Source organism: Nansenia antarctica (genome assembly GCF_963989245.1).
Source record: "Nansenia antarctica genome assembly, chromosome: 7".
Taxonomy (NCBI): domain Eukaryota; kingdom Metazoa; phylum Chordata; class Actinopteri; order Argentiniformes; family Microstomatidae; genus Nansenia; species Nansenia antarctica.
Genome location: NC_137677.1, coordinates 46,313,493 through 46,334,438, shown reverse-complemented (window position 1 = coordinate 46,334,438; position 20,946 = coordinate 46,313,493). Strand labels below are relative to the sequence as shown.

Below are 20,946 nucleotides of genomic sequence, written 5' to 3'. Positions count from 1 at the left end.
GGTACAGGACCATGGCCGCAAGGACAAACAGACTGAAGCTCAGCTTCTACCCCAGGGCCATCCAGGCCCTGAACACAGCAAAGACCTAGGTTCTGGGCCCTGGACAGTCTGGACGGATTGATGGCAGCTGCTGGATTGAAAAATCAGGTGTAGTGCTGAGGCACAAATGTGTACATTTCAAGCCTGCAAACTGCGACACTTTAAATGAATGTGCAATAACACTATGTGCAATATGACAACCCTAGTCGTTTTATCTGTACAGTATAGTATAGTGGATAGTGTACATAGCCTTTATTTATGTAAACCAGCTCCTTTCCCTTCTTGTTTTTTTAGTTTTTTTTTTCTTTCCTAGCACCAGGGGAGCCACCCCTCCCAAATTTCGTTGTTTGGTACCTGTACTATAGCAATGACAATAAAGACCATTCATTCATTCATTCATTCATTCAAGAGGGTGTAAGACAGGGTGCTAAGCGGCTCGCCATCCTCAGCGACTCCTTCCTTCCGGAGCATTCCAGTGGGAAAACAGGTCAGTGCAGTGATGTCACCTGAATTAGTACCAATAGCCAGTCTATTGCACAGTCCAACTTAGCCGACCAATCACAGAGAGTGGCCACCCTCCTTCTCACCAATGAGACCCCAAGAGATTGGGCCATGAAACCTCCATCTGGCAGCCAGCTTCGCTGCTGTTGCTTCGGGGTTGTTGATACTGCCACGCCTGTCTGCTCTTAAGAGGCATGAGCCATAAACGGGGATTGTAGGCTTGAATCAGGAATGACTGGTCTGTGTGTTTTTACCTCTACCCGGTTTACCTGCTGTGCTGATGCTATAGGATCCCAGATGTAGGGCGGTGGATGTGTGTCCTGGATCTGCCTGAAGGAGCGCCATGACCTTGTGAAGGGTACCTCCGCTCAGCTAGCTATGTATAAACCAGATGACGTTAGTGTCTGATACACGTATCTAAGGCCTCAGCGACGGCCACGGCTCCCTTTCATGTCTCTCCTCTCTCTCTCTCTCTCATTCTCTCTCTCTCTCTCTAGTTCTTTCTCTCTAGTTCTCTCTCTGTCTCTCTCTCTCTGTCTCTCTCTCTCTTTCTCTCTTTCTCTCGCTCTCTCTCTTTCTCTCTTTCTCTCTCTTTCTCTCTCTATCTCTCTCTCCCCCTAAGTGCGCTAAAAGCAGGTTGCCAGATTGGAATCAGCCCCCTTTATAACATTACTGGCGGGGCCTTACACTTGGGAAGTTGAGTGAACCACCCAATTTCGGGGCGCCAATATATTATCCAGACAGGAGCTCTGTGATGGAGCGCTCCATCTTGTGTGCTGGATGGCTCCTACTGTGCCAGTGTCTGGAGCGTAACCCAACATGGCAGCTATCAGCTCCAAGCCTTAGCCCTCCTCTCACTCCTCTCTCTCTCCATCGGCTCCAGCTCCCACTCACTTAATGAAATCAAAAGGAATGCCAGTGACACAGGGCTGTGTTTGTCTGTTTTTCCATGGGATAGCGGGGGCTCTGATTAGAAGGATGCAAAATGGAATATCAAACAATTAGGTTTTTGAAGTTGTAGTGGTGTAATTGGATCTGATAGCTTATTCCTCTTACCCTGATGTTTGTTTACCGCCTGGTACACGGAGTCTTTTAAGAACTGGGAACGTCCTGTGAGCGGTACGGCCAGCGTTTGATGATGAGGTCTGATTAGATTACGGGTCGGAGTTGAGAGCCCCCCCGGGACGTGTTGGTGTCCTCACATCTTTCCTTCCAGACACATTCTTCAACTCTGTTGCCATGCCAACAGACCCTCATGCCTCAAGGCTCACTGCTGCTCTGTCACAGGGCATCACGATGACATTGTAGAACGTGTCTGGATGCATATGATGTTGTGTTGGTGTAGCTGGATGTGTATGAGGGTGTGTTGGTGTAGCTGGATGTGTATGATGTTGTGTTGGTGTAGCTGGATGTGTATGATGTTGTGTTGGTGTAGCTGGATGTGTATGATGTTGTGTTGGTTTAGCTGGATGTGTATTAGGGTGTGTTGGTTTAGCTGGATGTGTATGAGGGTGTGTTGGTTTAGCTGGATGTGTATGAGGGTGTGTTGGTGTAGCTGGATGTGTATGAGGGTGTGTTGGTGTAGCTGGATGTGTATGATGTTGTGTTGGTTTAGCCGGATGTGTATGAGGGTGTTACTGGTCTGGAGTCTCTGTGCTGTCCCACTTTTACACATGCAACCAGGCTCTCCTTACTCCTACTTTACCCAGGCCGTAGCATCCCTGCCCTGGGGGGCTGGATGGGCCGTGTTGGCATGCTCCATGCTCTGCTCTGTCAGCCTAGCCTCTGTTCCATGTCCCCTGGCACAGCAAGTCTGAGGATGAAGAGCAACCATCAGCCTGGCATGCTGCCACAAGAGCGACACACCTGCTGCCTGCTAAGTCATCGCTACACCCTCAGCCCCCTCACACTACCAGTCCGTCTTATTAAGCCGTGTCGCTCAAACCTAGTCATCCAGATCAGGTTTTTAACCACTAGGGGGTGCTCATTCAGCTAGACGAACCTCACACACTCCCCGCCCCCCCCCGCACCTCAGATGGCCACCACATGCTCTGTCACCAGCCCTGCGGGGTTCCAGGAATCTGAACCCTAAGCCTTCCGTCTTTTGCCCCCACCACACACACTCAGAGCCTGGCTACAGTCTGGGAGGGTCTGGGATAGTCTGGGTGTGTCTGGACGTCTGCCACCCAGCTCAAAGTGACCTTCACCACAGATAGCAGAAGGAGTCCTGCTGCCTCTGTTTTACTGCTTGTCCAATATCACAAGTGCCTCAGATGAAGGGTTTGAATTATAACAACGTTTTTTTTTTTCTCTTTAGTTTTTAATGAAGTACATTTTGTTACCACCATAAATAAGCAGGGATTTATCATCGTTGCAGTCACAGTGGCCATCTCTTTTCAACCCTAATGGGACAGTGCCGTCAGGGACGATGCTATATTGTAGAGGCAGTGTAGAGGCTGGTATACAGAAGCCCTGCTTTTAGGTCATCTATCAAACATGAATCCCCCGCGACTAAGCAGTATTCTAGAGCCATTTATCGAAGGTCGGAAGTAGGACATGTGTCGTGTTTTTCTCTAAGGATGCAAGGTTGTTTTATGCAATGCTAGGCCTGCTCTGACTAGACATTACATTCACATATTTAGTAAACATACAGAGATAGAAAGAAATGTAACTACGGTCAGATGAAGCACTGTGCAGCTTTGTTGTGCTGTAAGTACCATACTGGAACAAGGCATCCGTCTCTGGCTCCCATATTGAGCGCTTTGCGACCAGACTTCCCTTAGTCCTAGATTCTCTGTGGACTGCAGAGGGAGATGACAAATTGCCTTTCCACACAGTGGATTATGCACTGCAGTCTACATGCTTTGCCTGGCAAAAAGCTGGAAGTACTGTTAGTCCCCACCCTCCTGTAAAAGTATAAATTCCCCTGTAGGACCGGCTCTATCTATCTCTCCCGCTCTCTTTCTCTTTCACACCCCCTGCCTCCTGCTCCCTTTCTCTCTCTCTATCTGTCTCTCATTCTCTCTGCTCCTTAGCAGTATGGGTTTCATTAGTTGTGTCAGTTGGTACGATGCTCAACCAGGCAAAACCCTTAATAAGAGCACCTCTCTCTTTCTCTCTCTCTCTCTCTCACTCTCTCTCTCTCTCTCACTCTCTCTCTCTCTCACTCTCTTTCTCTCATTCCCTCTCTCGCTATGCTCCCTCACAGTATGGGTTTCATTAGTTGTGCCAGTCAGTACTTACTCCTTGCACCCAATCCTCACAGAGAGAGAGAGAGGGAGAGAGAGGGAGAGAGAGAGAGAGAGAGAGAGAGAGAGAGAGAGAGAGAGAGAGAGAGAGAGAGAGAGAGAGAGAGAGAGAGAGAGAGAAAAAGCTCTGCTGTCTTTCTCCTGCTCTAGGCTTGTGATACCGGATCAATATCCTCTCCCTGCCTTTTTATTTGATCTTTTCCCCCACGGTACCCTGGTCAATCCAACACTCAGCGAGGTGCCGATGAGGCTCCACTGACCCTGGGGCTCTCAATGGCAATCCTGTGGTAAACTACTGTAAATTACCCTGGCTCCCAGATTCCCATTCTAAAGCTAAGACTCCTGCCTGTATAGGGCTTCCTTACTGATGCCTGTATGCCTGTCTGGCTCTTTCCTCCTCTGTTTTCATCCAATACCCACCTGTTGGGATCATGCCCCCCTGCACATTCCCAGGGCCGGAGGATGTGAATGGTTATTGACATCGTTCTCTCTATAAGAACCGTAGATATGGAACAAATCCACCAGGGAGAGCCCCATTGAAATCTCCCGCTGTCATCAGTGCACTGAGCAGCAGGGCGTTATCTTATGAAGACCTGTCCTCTCCCGGTGTTTGGTTATCAGCGCTATTATTGTATGTTCACTGCCCTAGACGAGCTGACCGAGAGAGCCATTGCAGATGTCATGGGTGTTTGTGTGATATAGCCAGTGTGTGAAATGGAATCTGTGTGAGTGGTTGGTGGGTTGCCATGCTTGACCAGTCGTACAGTACAGATGAGTTGGGGGAGGTTGATTAAGTATCATGAAAACACTCGTAAAACACTAAAGGCATAGCACTCTAATATGAATACCACATCATGGCAACGTTCCTGGTTCGATTCTGACCCTCACCATATCTTGTATCATGTCATTCCTCCTCTCTCTCACCCATCCGTCCTATCCCAATGAAGCAGAATTCACTCAATGAAGTCAATACTTCAGAACACATTGTAAGTTTTTCCCCTTCATACCACGCTACAATGTTGCCCAGCAACAGCAAATCATTGGAATAATTTAAAAAGTGTGTTATGCAACAACACACTGATTTGAATATTCTAGGCAATCCCTATTCTTTCCCAGGTGCTGCATTTATGTTGATGCTATACTTTTCTATGAGATATATATATATATGTATATATATATAATATATGTATATATTCTTTCTTCAATCTTATTCAATCTGGTGCCTCTCTCTCTCTCTCTCTGTCTCTCTCTTCCTCTATCCTCTCACACTCGTGTGCAGACACAGTGCTCTGAGTAACAAAGGGACTGAAGGTCTCAACTGTCTTGTGTACTTGGGACCCATCCTGATTCACAGCGACACCACTGACATACGAGCCCTCACGCAGAAATCAATAGGATTTTATCCAGCCTGTTGTCAAATCTAGTGCCCTTATACACCCAAGGGTAATATATCACACACACACACACACACACACACACACACACACACACACACACACACACACACACACGCTCGCACGGAATGCAATTTGAAGTCCACCAAGCAGCTGATTGAGGATGTGAGGGTGGTAAGAAGCGAAAGAGAACAGGAATTTGAATGATGTCCTTTTCTTATTGAGTCTCCTCTCCTCCCCCGTATCAATGATTATATCCTGTATCAATATTCACCAAATGTAACCTCTTCATGTAATAGTAGGCATTTACCATTTAGGCAGGATAACTGACCTTCTTCATCCAGATACTGTAGCACAGAGCCCCTTATCATGATCAACTGTTCTTGGTCGTTGTACCACTCTTGTGGACCGTGACCTGACTGTGCTCTCCTCTCCCTGGCAGCCATAAGGAGAGACCCCCGCCACTGCGTCCAACATGGCAGACGGTCGACAACCCGAGGACAGCCCCCCCCAGTGGGACCCGTCGGGAGCCCAGGACACCTCTCCCCCCGCGGCCCACGGTGCCAACGGCTACACCTCCTACAGGGCGTGCCAGCCGGGGGGGGCCCACGGGGCGGCGCCCCCCTACTCCTCTGCCAAAGAGAACGGCTTCAACGGTGACTGTGTGTCTGGGGGACAGGCTGTGACGGCCGGTAAGGACACTGGACGACTATGCACCATCAGAGGAGGACTCTCCTACCCATAGATCTGATCTGGGACCTGCCTCAGGCATAACTAGCTGTCTGTAGGAATTGATTAGCTTTGCTCACACACAGACATGGAGACACATTTACATGCACACTCCGCACACACACACACACACACACACACACACACACACACGCACACACACACACATGTCGCACACACACACACACGCACACACACACACACACACACACACGCACACACACGCACGCACGCACGCACGCACGCACGCACGCACGCACGCACACAGGATAACAGGTTTGTTTGTATTGGTTGTTGTTGTATTGTTTTTCTGTGTGTATGTGTGTTGTGTGTGTGTGTGTGTGTGTGTGTGTGTGTGTGTTTGTCTCCATCTGTAACAAGCAGTGAGAGGCCTCTACTTGCCTTGTGTGGGAGGGAGTGAAGCCCTCAGTAAATTCATACACCATTATTACTGTTGTAATTAAGGGGCGAAAATCCCTCTCCTTCCCAAGAGCAAGGCACATTGTACCCGCTCTTATCCGCCGTGTTGCCATGGCAGCAGCTCCCCTGCAATTTAGTTTGCCAAGACTTTTGTTCGACATCCCTGCAATCTTTCGCTTTTAAATTTCTATTTCTGCTGACACAGAGGTACCGTAGTGCTACCTCGCCTTCCCCCCTGTAAGTACTGAGGCTCATTTAACATTTTTGACAGAGTCGCATTAACCTCCCGTAGCCCTATTTTAACTACAGATGTTGCCAGGACTAAGCCTGCCATGTATAATATTCATATTATCCACCCAGATGGATTGAATGCCTGGAAGGGGCAACATCTCAGACCATTAATCCCATACTATTGGTCAAGATGCATTAAGTAACTCATACAAATCGTATCTTTCATCACCTCATATACTATATTGTACTGCACACTCTACCCCTTTTGTGAGCGGCCAATATAGCTACATTTGGACGATCACTTATGCAGTCCAATCTAAGCCAAACCAGTGATTTATTTTAGGACCAACGGTCTGTCAGTGACGAATGCTACATTTACCACAGAACGTGCCACCAGACTGTTTTACCACAATGAAACTAGCTTCAGTAGTAAACTCCAGTACCGGCATGTGGCCTATACTGTGTGGTCTGTGCTGGAATATTCTGCTAAAAACGTTGACTAAACGTTGACCATTGCTGTCAATCAAACGGTCCATTAACAACTGGTGAGGTCTTTGTCTGATCCCCACAGTCTGTGATGCTTGTCAGAACTCAGTTGTTGTGGAGCGTGATTAGGCCATTATAAATTACTTTCAGCAGGGTCATTGAAGCCATTATATTATGATGGCCTGCTGTGGAAATGCCAAGTGCTTTTTACAACGATAATGTAACAGTTTGTTCAGCGTATAAAGGCACAGTAATGTTCTTTTCATTATGTAAAGTTTCTCACATTTCTTGAGCATGAGATTGAGCTTAATCCTCTTCCTAACGGAACACTGATTTGACTATGACAGTGAGTGATGAGGGATAGGCAAGTCAGCTCATTAGCAACACGTGACGCTGTTCAAACATCTAAAAACCTCCCTCACGTTGCTTGTTAATGCAGGTTTCAGTGTCAGCATTTTACTGTAGCTGGGAGAACAACCAGTTTGGATCTGCTGTTTTATAATGAGTATCCGCAGACGCATATTCCTCAAGCTCATTATCACAGGGAGATGTCGAAGACACAGGAGAAAACAATCTCCAGTCAACATCAAAGCCACTGAAGGCTCCTCTAGTCTTCAGCATGAAGCAGTGCTCCTCCTCTGGGTTTGACACCCAGGACCAGATTTCAGAGGAGGACTGTGGGGATTCTCGTGTGCGCGAGGCTGTGCTTTACGAGACCATGGCAGGGCAGCCGGCGAGGGGGCTGAGGCTGGCACTCTCCAGGCCTGCGAGTCTTGCTTTCACTCTCAAAAGCCCTCCAGATGCCCAAGAGCCATTGAAGCAGGAAATTGGCTTCTTGAAATTCCTTTGAAACAAGTGAAAAAAACACACACACACACACACACACACACACACACAAAACCTGCCTTACACAGAGAAGGGGGGAAAGAGGGAGTGAGAGAGAGAGAGAGGGAGGGATGCTGGGTTAGTGCTATTTTCTGCAGCAGCCGTTAGCTTCTATTAGGGTGATTGTATTGAACAGTGCCATGTCCTTGAGTATCAAAGAGCTGGGCGTAGTATCAAGGGCCTTGAGGGTGGAACTTAAGATGTAGATGAGATTCATTCATACTGCTGTGCGAGCTGGAATAGGTAAACGCTTGTCCAGTTGTTGTACCACTTGTCATTGTACAGGACTGCACATAGTATGTAAACACATGCTCACACCCTTCACATAGGAAACAACCAGCATTTTATTTCTATCTTTGTTGGGTTTTTACCTCTGTTGGGGTGTTGTTTTGACTCTTCTATGGACAGTATTTGGGGTGTTAAGCATGGCATGGGTATCTGGTATTGCCATCGTCAGGAGTTAGCCAGTGCCATTGGCTTCATGTTCCATGGGCGTGGCAGTTGAGCGGGGAGTGAAAACAACCAAGGCTTGCTGCTGTGATCAGAATTAGACAGGGCCCAGACCACCCAGGCCGTGTGTTGCTGTGGCAACGGCTGCCTTCACACACGGAGGAGTTTTGGCGCTGGTATCTAGCCGGCTGGCTCTCTCTCTCTCTCTCTCCCCTCTCCGCCCTGCCTGCTGTGCAAGCCTGCGACTGGCAGTCTGACTGTGTGGTTGCCTTAGGTCTCGCCTCAGGGGAATCAGGTTCAGCCTCAGCTCTGTCCACCCTGCTCCATTGGTCCGACCATCACAGGTAATTCTAGCCTTCTCTGTCCTGGTAAAGCCATGCGGCATGCGCATGTCTGTGTGCGTGTGTGTGTGTGTGTTGTGTGTGTGTGTGTGTTGTGTTTGTTCGAGTTGTAGCTTTGAATAGAATTACCGAATTATCGAATGACTTTGCCATACAGCAGTGTGTGTGTGTGTGTGTGTGTGTGTGTGTGTGTGTGTTGTGTTTGTCCGAGTTGGAGATTTGAATCGAATGACTCTGCAATAGTGTTGTTTACCAGACATAACATCACTCATCTTTTATTCAGGTTTATTCATTCTTAGGGCCAATGAAATGAATGCGGTTCAGAGCTGTCACTGAATAAATTGCTTTGCCTCAACATCATTCTGTCAGGAATGAGGAGAATCATGTTTTCATTGTCCTCAGAATTAGTGTCGACAGTAGATCTTGTTCCCCCTTTTTCTGTGTTTTTCTTGTTTGTATTTCGGCGAAAGTGATGCCTCACTGAGCCGAGTGACCTTGAGGTACCATGCTGTGCTGTTTGTCTGTCTTGGAGGTGATGCTGAGCAGGTGTGAGGCGGTGTGTCTCTGAGACTGAGGCTGATCTGGATGCCGGACACATCCCTGTCAGACATGTCTGTCAGGAGGGGGCTGGGGCTGAGGGGCGCATGTCTGTCTGTCTGTCGTCTGTCTGTCTGCCTGTCTGGGAGCAACAATAGACATGGATGAACTGGGAGTTTGCCAATCTGATGTCTCCATCAGTAGGATTCATGTCACGGTGTTGTTGTCCAAAGCAGGACTGAGAGGAAGCCGTGGCACTGAAAGGACAACAGCGTCTAGGATTTTGTTTGTAGGAATGTTGTTGTCGTGTGTGTTTGATCTGGGTCAGTCTGGCCTGCTTGAAATCAAAGGGGAGAGAGCTGGTGAATCAGTCGATATTCTCGCACCACCTCCGTCTCTTCTGTTCAGCTTGTTGAGTCAGCGTTGAACATGCACAACATATACTGTCTTACATTGAAATTCCAGTAATGAAAATCGTTTTCTGGAACCTGATCTCAAGGTGTTCATTACATATCGATGCTCTTGAGTTTCCAGCATAGATTTCTCTTCCTGATATACTCAATTTTATGGAACTTTTTTTGTTAAAACACAGTTTTTCTTGTTTATTATACCAAACAAATCATTATGTTAGTTTGGTTTGGCAGTGGTTCATACTTATCCATTTGTACATGGATATGATGCTCTGTCTGTAAAATGGAGCTTGATAAAGCAAGCTAATTTTAGTGGGTGAGTGGGCTGTGAGTGTTCCCGGAAGATGTGTGTGTGTGTGTGTGTGTGTGTGTGTGTGTGTGTGTGTGTGTGTGTGTGTGTGTGTGTGTGCATGCGTGCATGTGTGTGTGTGTGTGTGTGTGTGTGCATGCGTGCATGTGTGTGTGTGTGTGTGTGTGTGTGTGTGTGTGAAGGTGTGGGTGAGTGTGTAGTGGGTGGAAAATGGGCCCGAAACAGCTCCACGACGACACAAAAACAAAGCATCCCTCTGCCAATTAGTCCCCACCCAAACACAGTGTTGCCATGAAAATGAGAGGGGATAACAATGAACATTCGCAATCCTTTCATATGCTCATGAAATCCGAGAAAATGACAGGATATCCATATATTGCATTTTATACTGTATGTTCAAGTGGAAAGAATCGTATGTGTAGGGCTCATCGAAATGAACAACATACAATAACCATGACACAACAGAAATCAAATGGTCTACCCCCCCCCCCCCCCCGCCCCCGCCCCCCCCTACGTTATTTTGAAAATGTTTTAAGGTCTTATCAGTCTTTTAAAGATCCTCTTGTATGAATCTGTGTTTGTATGACAAAGTCATCTGTAATGGGTAACGGGTAGCCTATCTACTAAAACCTGACGGAGTCTTATAGTGGGGTATATCAGGGCACCCTATGGCAGCCTATCTACTAAAACCTGCAGGAGTCTTATAGTGGGGTATATCAGGGCAGCCTATGGCAGCCTATCTACTAAAACCTGAAGGAGTCTTACAGTGGGGTATATCAGGGCACCCTATGGCAGCCTATCTACTAAAACCTGACGGAGTCTTATAGTGGGGTATATCAGGGCAGCCTATGGCAGGTTGCTATGGCAGCCTATGCCATTGTTGACTCAGCCAATTGCTGAGCTGAGGCCATTTCTAATTGGCTCCTGCTCCTGGCTCCTGTTTTCCTAGAGCTGTGTTTCCATGGTGATGCCTGCAATTATAATGCTGCCATTGCTTCAAGCTGCCAATACTGTTTATGACAGCCTCCCCTACTGTTGAATAGTGTTAGTTAATCAGAAAATTGATGATCAATCGTTCACGTTATTCTGTGAACATTTCAATGACATAGTGTAATTGGCAAGACATTTAATTAGTCTTGACAGGTCACTGACAAGTGTGTGTGTGTGTGTGTGTGTGTGTGTGTGTGTGTGTGTGTGTGTCTCTCACAGAGCAAGTGTCTGCGCGGATCGTGCAGGAGGTGACGGCGGAGGCGGTAGCAGTGCTGAAGGGGGAACAGGAGCCCCACGTGGACACGGCCAAACGACTGCCCTCAGGTAGACTGGAGCTCTGCTCTGCACCACACACAGGTAGAGGCTGGATGGTCTGGTAACAGGGACTAACTGCTGTTTAACTGCTGACCGACCATAGTGGGGTCTGCCGGTCTGCCTGCCTGTCTGTCTGCCTGTCTGTCTGCCTGTCTGTCTGTCTCTCTGTCTGTCTGTCTGTCTGTCTCTGCCTGCCTGCCTGCCTGCCTGCCTGTCTGTCTGTCTGTTTGCCAGTCTTTCTGTGTTTTAGAAAAATATTCATAGCAGCATTCATAGAAGGTTCATAGGGCCTTCTTTTGTGGCTCTGAAACCATGGCTCCACGTTGCGCTGATGTGGGCTGTCCAGATCTGGGCTACAGCATATTGGCCCACCACCCTGGCAGATCTGCCCTGACAGCTGTCGTGTCCTAGCACTGTTTTCCACCACACAGTAACCCCCCATCCTCCCTACCCTCCTCCCTCTCCACCACCCATGTATGCATGCTGACATCGGCCAAAAGGGTGTGTGTGTGTGTGTGTGTGTGTGTGTGTGTGTGTGTGTGTGTGTGTGTGTGTGTGTGTGTGTGTGTGTGTGCCTGTGTTTGTGTGTGTGTGTAGCTCTTCTCCCCCTGGAGAGTTGGGAAGGAGGCTTTGGGGAGGGGACATGTCAGGAGTTGTGTCTGTTTGTGGCTGTATGTGTTCTGAAGTTGTGGTGTTTCTAGGCCTCTATTGCTGTTATACTTTCATGTGAATTATGTCAAAAGACATAATTCTTCTCAGTAGTCTCTTTTTGCATAATGAGCCCTCTCATCCACAGTAATATCATGCAAAGTAGCCTATATCATCAACATAAATTCTAGTTGGGTGTTTGTGTTGCCGTCAGCTTATTCACTATTAGGTAAGAATAATGCTGCCATGTTAAAACTGGAATCATAATATGAGTAACCTTCACTCACAGTTCATCAAGTTTCCACCCTCACAATCCTCAGCGGAGGAATTACTCAGTGAAAACGTCCCATTATTGCATTCACATCTCTCATAGTTTAGAGAGACTGTCAGATGAGCTCAAAGGATTAGCCCCAGAGCTCCACAGCAGAAGGCCCAGATTCCCCTCAAGGCCCCGTCAAAGCTCCCGGCTCAGCAGACACACAGAAGAGGGCATATCAACACGCTGTTTTCAACATCTTTACCCCCCTCCCGAATCTCATTCCTCGATGTTTGTCTCCTTCTTTTTGCAGTTGAAGACGCCGCCAACCTGCCTCCCTCCCCTCCTCCCTCACCTGCTGCTGCAGACCACTTTGGACCACTGGAGCAAGGTAGGGTCCCAGGTCCCATGAGAGAGAGAGAGAGAGAGAGAGAGAGAGAGAGAGAGAGAGAGAGAGAGAGAGAGAGAGAGAGAGAGAGAGAGAGAGAGGAGAGAGGGAGAGAGAGAGAGAGTGAGTGGGAGATGTGTTCTCATGACTGTGTATGGAGCGTTTTGACTGGCTGAGACCCTTGAGGGGTCCCCTATGAGGATATATGATGTGTCTCCTTGAGATGAACCATGCACAGAGGTTACTTGTGATACTTTGTTACCCAGAAACAAGAGGCCACACCTAGGGAGAAGTGCTTTTTAGACATTCATTCTCTTTTTGTGGACATAAAAGAAGTCCTTTCCCTCCTCCTCACCCCCCCCCCTTTCTCCCCCCCAAAAACAAAAAAACAGAAATGCTCTGATCTCCATCCCTCCTCTCCCCCACCCCTACCACTGACCTATAACCCTCTCCCGCTCCCCCCCATCCACTCTTACCATTCGTCTTGGAATGCCAATGATAGCCTCGCATGACGCCCCCCCCCCCACCCCACATACCTCTCCTAACTTCCATACCTGTCCTCGCTGATGCAGATCCGGTAGCGAGTTGGCCCTCCTAACCTCCTTTGTTTCCACATTATTATGTCTTTGTTCTTTTGTCTTTTGTTTTGCATGTCTTGTCGTGGTGTTTTTCATGTTGTTGGCCAATGCTTGTTTGTCTCTCTCCTCTGTCTGACTGTGTCTGGCCTGTGTCTTGTCTCTAGTCTGCAGTAGACATGCGACCCCACACAGAGTCTGTGGGAGGTGCCGGCTGTTCTCCGACTGGGGACGGTCTTTGATAGTATTGTTCACAGGCTGAAATCTTCCAATCTTAAACAGTCTCATACATCTCATACAGGAGTATGACCCTTGGACTTAAGCCTACATCTCCTCATAACTTGAGATGGACACATTTTTAGAGTTACTTTTTAGCTTTTGAACAACTTCCCACCGCTGTGTTGCAGTAGATGTACAGTAGGGAGTGAGCAAACAATAACAGAAGCCTTCAGCTGATGCCATTGTAACATCGCTTGACGCTGCCATTGTCTCGGTTATGCCGTCCCATCTCCTCTTTGAGTATGGCAAGTCCCAAACTCATACGCTTTGAGTCACTGTCCTTGTGTTTTTTGTCTTGTTTCCTGTCTCTCTCTCTCTCTCTCTCTCTCTCTCTCTCTCTCTCTCTCTCTCTCTCTCTCTCTCTCTCTCTCTCTCTCTCTCTCTCTCTCTCTTTCTTTTCACCTCTTTGTCTTTGTCTTTCGTTTGCTCCTTCTTTCTCTCTTTTCTACTCTACTTTCTCTCTCCCTCTCTTCCTCTCCCTCCCTCTCTCTGTTTCTCTCTGTCTGTGTGGATTTCCCTGCAGTTCTTCTCCTTGTGTCTGTTTGTAGATGTAGGGGCTGAGGAGGAGGCAGGTCCTCTCCGCCGTTTCCAAAATTCTCGGGAGAGGTGCAAGTTCCTCGCCCCCTCCATCTCTGTGTCTGTGCCTGAGGATGACCCCTACCACTCTGACGAGGAGTACTATGAGCACCCCTTGTTCAGCCCTGAGTGGACGCGCTCAGGCTGTCGCCCTTCAGGGCAAGCCGCTGCATTTAGACAGATCGAAGGTGAACCGCGCATGGTTCCTCTACGCCATTCTTTCTCCCCTCCTCCCTCTTTCTCCTCTCTCTCCTCTCTGTTTCTTTCTTTTTTATTTAATTTTTTAAATCTTAACCCCTTTTCTGTGGTTTGACCAACAACCTCTGTCCGTCCGTCCGTCCGTCTGTCTGTCTCTGTGTCCCTGTGGTGTCAGTTAGCTCAAAATCTGAGCGCTTTCATGTTTGTGTGACTATCTATGAGTTTGTGATTTCGATTTTTCTTTATCTCAATCAAAGCCATTTGCTCCCTAGTCAAAGTTGCCCTCCTGTCCCTTAAATTATTTAATTTTTAACCTTCCCAAATATCTCCCATAACGTATTTATGATGCAATTATAAAAAGAAAATGCATAAATATTTACCTATTTACAGTCTGTACAGTACACAAAAGTGATGAATAAGTTATTAAATGTATATTTGCCTACTTACAGGATTGCATGTCCTTAGGTGCGCACATGGAGTGGTAGCACACTGGTCCAAATGGCTTTCAATACACAGAGGATTGTTGTGCATGAACTATGACACCCATGCACATATGTTCTTCATTGACAGTCATCCAGCCCTGTGTTTGTATCATTGTTCCCTAAGACCAACCCATCCCTGACCCCCTCCCCATGCGTCCCACCCACTCATACACACCCGCTGTAGATCACAGGAAGACTTTCAGCTCCACACACACACACACACACACACACACACACACACACACACACACACACACACACATCCACGCACGCACGCATGCACAAACACACACACACACACACACACACACACACACACACACACACAGTCTAGCTCTCAAAGAACACACACCCTCTCCAAGTGCACACACATCCATACTGTAGCGCTCGCTGACAGACAAGAATCCAAACAGGCAACTCAGAGACGGCAATGTTTTTACATTAGTCCAAAAAGGCATGTCCTTGTTTAGCACCGCATCTAGCAGCACCTCGAGTTCAGCAAGCTACAGAGGTTTTTGTGAGGCAGTAGTCCTCCTCTCCTCCCTCATCTCCTCTCCCTGGGCAGATCCTCCCTGCTGTGATCTGTCCTGGCACACTGCACACTGCACACTGCACACTGCCACATTCAGTCACTGCTCCACTACCCAGTGCCACACAGCAGCAGCCGTCAGAACGACTCAGAGCCGCACGCTGCGGCACAAAGCTGTTGAGCAGCGGCTTTCTGCTTTAAGCAGGATTCCCCAATTTTCCCCTCACAGTCAGCATGACAGCTGAGGAGCAGAGGCGCCCGCCCAGCCAAGGCATTGCTGTAGCGGCAACAGGACATCAGTGATATTGAAGCTCATCGCACCCTTATCCAGACGATTATGAGTTATTTAGAAGGTGCTAAAGACTTATCCAATTTGAAGTGTATGGATAGCCATCAAGTAGAAAATGCGCGTGTTGTATCATGTTTATTTTGGGCTAGATTTCCGTTTAGCTGTTGATGGTAGGGGTAACGATACATAATCAGATTTTGTGTTGAGTTTTTTTCACCCTAGTTTCAAATGATATGTTCGTTTGGCTTTTTTTTCCACTAGTCCTGTACAGTACTGTGCAATAACAACGGTTGTTATAGTGTATTATAGTTGTTATAGTGTATCACATTTTCTTACAGAAAAAGGTATGACTGAATGAACACATTCTCTGACATGGTGTGCTGGCATGGTATGCATGTGTGAGAAAGGAGCGGCCGGGCGGTGTCTTTCCTCCTTACAGTGCTGGCCACAGTAGGCTACTGTCCTGGTGAACACCATGACCTGCAATACTAGCATTTCATGTCCACACTGTGCATTTTTGATTTGAGCAGAATGGAGGTGAGGATTCTATTATATCCAATTAACTACCCCCCTGTGCATGATTACAACCAGATCATAAGATTTATTTGTGTCCATACAAAGTCAAAAACAAACTACATGGCCAGGGAGATACTTCACTCATACACATCTGTGGTGCGTTTATTTCTGTCTACAGTATACACCGTGAACCACCTCTCACAGAGCTGAAAGTGTCCCATTGATTGATACCCATGTAACCCAAGTCTGTGTTGCCCGTAGTCTTGATGTGTCAACCTCTCCCTCTTTATAAGAAGAAGAGACCGTCGAGGCTCTTACAGCCACCTACGAGGAGGAAGAGGAGGTGGAGGAGGAGGAGGAGGAGGAGGAGGAAGAGGGGGAGAGTGCAGAGGCAGCAGAAACCATGGCAGCTCTTGAGGAGCAAGAGCAGCAATGGAGTGGGGATGAGCCTGAGCTGGAGAGCCCCCCAGCCGAGCCCTTAGAGCAGGCAGAGGCTGTAGGCGAGGCCCAGGCTCTAGCCCCCGTGCAGGCCGAGGCAGCCAGTGCAGCCACAGAAGGCCCTAACGGGAATGAGGAGGTGGCAGGGGGTGAGGAGAGCCCTGAGGAAGGTGTGTCCTCTGCTCTCCCAGCCTGCATGTTATTGTACTGTGTAAGAGCATAAGCTCATTTAAGCTTGAGGGGATACATAAGTGAATAAGTGAGGTGGAATGGCTCAAAGTTCTCCTGCTCTCTGCTGAGGCTGCAAGGCAACACAGGCTTGACGGTGAAAGGAGCCATGTTTTGATCTTTTCCTTCCATTTGTTCTCCTTTGCTTGCGTTTTCGGTGTTATAGCTTCAATATTGAGGCCGGCTTTTCTGTGTCTATACAGTATATGTACTTATGAAGTGTTGCCAAACCTAACTATGCTTTTGCCAGTGATGTTACATTCTCAATGGTGTGTCATTGTGTCTTATTAACCCATCACTCAGCGTCTTTTTGCCAACGATGTGGCCATTCAAATGTCTGATTCATAGAGCATGTAAATCATTCTTTGGGACTCGAGAGAGTCGAGAGTCTCTGATTTGGCTATTCTAGCTGTCAATAATAATATCAGAACCATGCTTTTTCTATAGTATTATTTTCTCACAAAAGTGTTATTTCATCTATTTGAATTATGAAGGCAAATTATAATGTACCAATGCAGTGTCATTCTGTCATGTTTCCTATTGTCTATCATTTCCTATTTGGTAAACCGTTTATGCTCGCATAATAATGAATAATCATTCTCAATAGTTGAATGATATTGAATTCAGTTCCCCCTATACATAATTACTCCAGTAACTAATTGTATATGGAGATGAGTGGTTCACTGTTATGGCGCAAGTCTTTATTTCAGTCTTTATACTACTTATCTATAATAACACAAACTGCTCAACTCCTTCACTATGCAGTTACAAAGCTATTGTACAATAATGTACAATATAACAGCATGTTATTACAATGTTGTTACAGTACTACAGTAATTTCAGTGTTACTTCTCAGTTGCTGTATGGAGGCAACTTGAGTGTGACCAAACTGAACAGAATGGAGCAGAATAAGCAGATTTGGCTCATGCTAATTTCTCATGAGATAGGAGAGAATGACAGAAATGCAATTTTATCCGTCTGATAGATTTGTCAAGTCACTTGGAAAACCATTCCATTCTTCATTGCTTGGTTCTCATCCATCAACATTGTAGCTGCGCATGCCGGTTCCGTCACGTTCCATGCCATTGTTCCGTCCGTCTGTGAGTGGGTGCGCGTCATGCCCGCGTCGTGCCTCCAAAGCGATGTGAACTTCATTTTGCTACAGTAAGTGAGTGGCTGCGAGTTTGGAGGAGAGCTTTGCCTGTGTCTATGATATGGCTGGCTGGACATGGCTAACATTGTTGACACAAAATGAACAGTGCACAGTGATGACTACTTAAGATTTATTTTCAGCCTTGAAGATGGACTCTGACAAACAAGGCAGCGACAGGAGTGGGTCTATGAGCCCGGACAGCATTGGATCAGAGAAACGCCCAGAGGAGCCCATTGACGCCCAACACCCAGTGCTTTCCAGTGGGGACAGACCAGCACCAGAGAGCCCCAAAGAGGTGTCTTCCCCCGTCCCTTCAAATGGCCAGAGCCAAGCCAAAGAGCCCACCAAACCCATCTCCCAATTGCCTGATGAGCTATCAGTACTAGGTGAACCTAAAACAGTGTCCGAAAAGCAGCCTTCAGTGGAGGTCCTGGAGGTCAGTAGCCTCACAGAGGAGGTCAAAGTTCAAGGTGTCCCATCTGACTCCAATAAAGACAAAGTTGACACCACTGTGACTAGTATTGAAAAAGATAAATCTGGCATGTCCGCTTATTTTGAGACTTCAACCCTTAAAGTCGATGAAGGCATCGTTCAAGCTGAAGGTTATTATGAACTGAGCACAGCAGGAGATGAGAAGACTGCAGTGAGTGTCCCAGCAGCTCCCTCACCCCCTGAGATCAGCTACAGCATGCTGGCGCAGTCCCAGGCTGTGGCTGATAAACCGGATATCAAGAAAAGTCCAGTGCATGAACTGAAATCCATACCAACTAGTAATGAATACAGACTGTCTCCAGGCAGGCTAGCCCTGGAGCAGAGAAGCTATTCTCTCAACATTACCATTGGGAATATGGATCCAAGTGGCCAAGGGCGGCCTCTGAACTTCTCCCCCTTGGCCACTGACATCTTGTCTTACACGAGCGGAAGTCTGGATGAGTCGGCAGAGTACCTCCCAGTCACCACCCCAAGTGTGGAGAAGCCGCCCGCTTTCCCTCCACTGATCCTGGAGACAGCAGCTTCAGTCACCTCTGACTCCTCCTCCCCTCCCCACAACACAGAGCCCACCATGAAGACCAGCCCCCAGTCAGACTCCCCAGAGTCTCCTTTTCCGCCCAAATACTACTATAAGAATGGTACGGTCATGGCTCCAGACCTACCTGAGATGCTGGACCTTGCAGGGGCACGGTCTAGACTGACATCTGAGAACACAGACCCAGAAATCATGAGGAGGAAGTCTGTCCCTGCAGAGACCCTCGTCGCTGACGCTCTTGCCCACCTGGTCCTAGGAGACCAGAGTCCCACAGCAGCCAAGAGTGAGAGCCAGCTGGAGGAGCTGGGCTACTGTGTTTTCAGTGAGTATTCAGGCCCCATGCCTTCCCCTGCTGATCTCCATAGCTCCATTGACTCCCCTCCTCAGATCTTCACCCCGATGCTGGAGGCGAAAGTTGCTGAGCAAGCGATGAAGTTAGATGCCATAGACAAATTAGCTAAGAAGGAGAGTCAGCCATCCGGAGAGGTCACCAAAGACGACGAAATGAAGCAGGCTGGAAGAAAAGATTCGACTGAGGAAAAAGGCAAAGGCAATGAAAACGAAAAAACAGCTATGGAGGATAAAAAAGACACACCAGTTTCAGCTGTGGATGAAAAGTTCAAGTCTGGTCCAGAGCCTGATGAGATGCAGTCAAGCCAGCCAGCGGAGTCCTTTGTGACTCCAATAGTGACGGTCACCCTGGAGGTGGGGCAGCCTGAGCACACTGGGGAGGTAAAAACAGCAGAGATGGAAGCTGAAATCACCTATGACGCCTACGAGAGGCAAATCCGCAAGCTGGAGATGGAGGACAGGCCTCTGAGTGTGGAGGAGGAGCGGGAGCTGCACGAGCTGAGGGAGAAGGTGAAGAACAAGCCAGACCTGGTGCACCAAGAGGCCTACGAGGAAGTGGACGCCGAGGACGCGTATCAGCTCACCGGGGTGGCCAAAGACAGGATCGCCAGGCCACCCAGACCCTCCCCAGCATCCTCAGTGGAGAGTACCACAGAAGAAGAGAAAGTTCATAGCCCAGGGCCAGAGAAGCCTAGGCAGGCTGAGGGTCAGGCCACCCCTCCAAAGGCCAACATAGAGGGAACATTCCCACCTGTGTCAGGTATGAGCACTACTGAGGGAAATAAAGTAAGTGTGTCAGAAGAGAAAGTAAGTGTGTCAGAAGAGAAAGTAAGTGTGCCGGAAGAGAAAGTAAGTGTGTCAGAAGAGAAAGTAAGTGTGTCACAAGAGAAAGTAAGTGTGCTGGAAGAGAAAGTAAGTGTGTCTGACCAGGAGAAGCCCAAGCAGCCAGACGTTGTGTTGGTCACTCTCAAAGAGGCAGTGGAAGAAAAGGCCCCAACTATTACTGCAAAGCTAGAAGAGCCTGCTATAGTGACCACCACTGCACAAGGGAAAGTAGAGGACGTCGAGCTGGCTGCAGAGCCGGAAGAAATGATGGGAGAGGTGAAACCATCAAAGCCTGCAGAGAAAGAAGCAGAAAAACCTATGGAGGTTGAAAAAGAGAAAGTGGGAGACGGGGAAGAGAAAGGGAGAGATGGTGACGTGCTGCCGGGGGCAGGAGCAGCATCAGTGGAGGAGATGCCTGAGCCTCGGGCCGCCATAGAGTCAGTGGTCACTGTGGAGGATGACTTCATCACTGTGGTGCAGACCATCGACGAGGGAGAGGAGCCTGGACACAGCGTGCGCTTCTCTGCTCTTCCTGAGGCAGAGACACCACAAAGCCTCCACGAGGAAGAGGAGGAGGAGGAGGAAGAGGAGGAGTCTGTGGAAATGGCCCAAGAGATGGAGATAGAGGCTGCCAGTCTGGAGGAGGTGTCAGACGTCCCAGAGGTTCCTGAGACCCCTGCCTCCCCAGAGAAGGAGGCGCAGACTGAGACAGAGAGCTACGACAAAGATGAGACCACTATGGACGACTCCATTTTAGACAGCTCCTGGGTCGACGCTCAAGGTAGGATTTTCACTTCCATTACTCAATAATTACAGCTAATTAGAGAATAAATAAATGGTTTTCATTCATATTCATATTCAACCATATTTAACAAGCACGTGTACGTTCCTACACTATGAAC

General features: G+C 48.1%; 1 protein-coding gene across 1 annotated transcript in view; it reads left to right on the top strand.

Annotated features, from left to right (window-relative positions):
• Positions 1 to 5,657: 5,657 nt before the first annotated feature.
• The window catches only part of map2 (microtubule-associated protein 2), a gene marked incomplete at both ends in the record, with an annotated part of 29,980 nt that continues 14,691 nt past the window's right edge, over positions 5,658 to 20,946 (top strand). Inside the window, 6 exons of the mRNA XM_080536799.1 lie at positions 5,658 to 5,874; positions 11,191 to 11,295; positions 12,504 to 12,581; positions 13,981 to 14,196; positions 16,322 to 16,630; positions 17,982 to 20,825. Of these exons, the coding sequence (XP_080392925.1) occupies positions 5,658 to 5,874; positions 11,191 to 11,295; positions 12,504 to 12,581; positions 13,981 to 14,196; positions 16,322 to 16,630; positions 17,982 to 20,825 (3,769 nt within the window). The remainder of the gene's footprint in view (positions 5,875 to 11,190; positions 11,296 to 12,503; positions 12,582 to 13,980; positions 14,197 to 16,321; positions 16,631 to 17,981; positions 20,826 to 20,946) is intronic.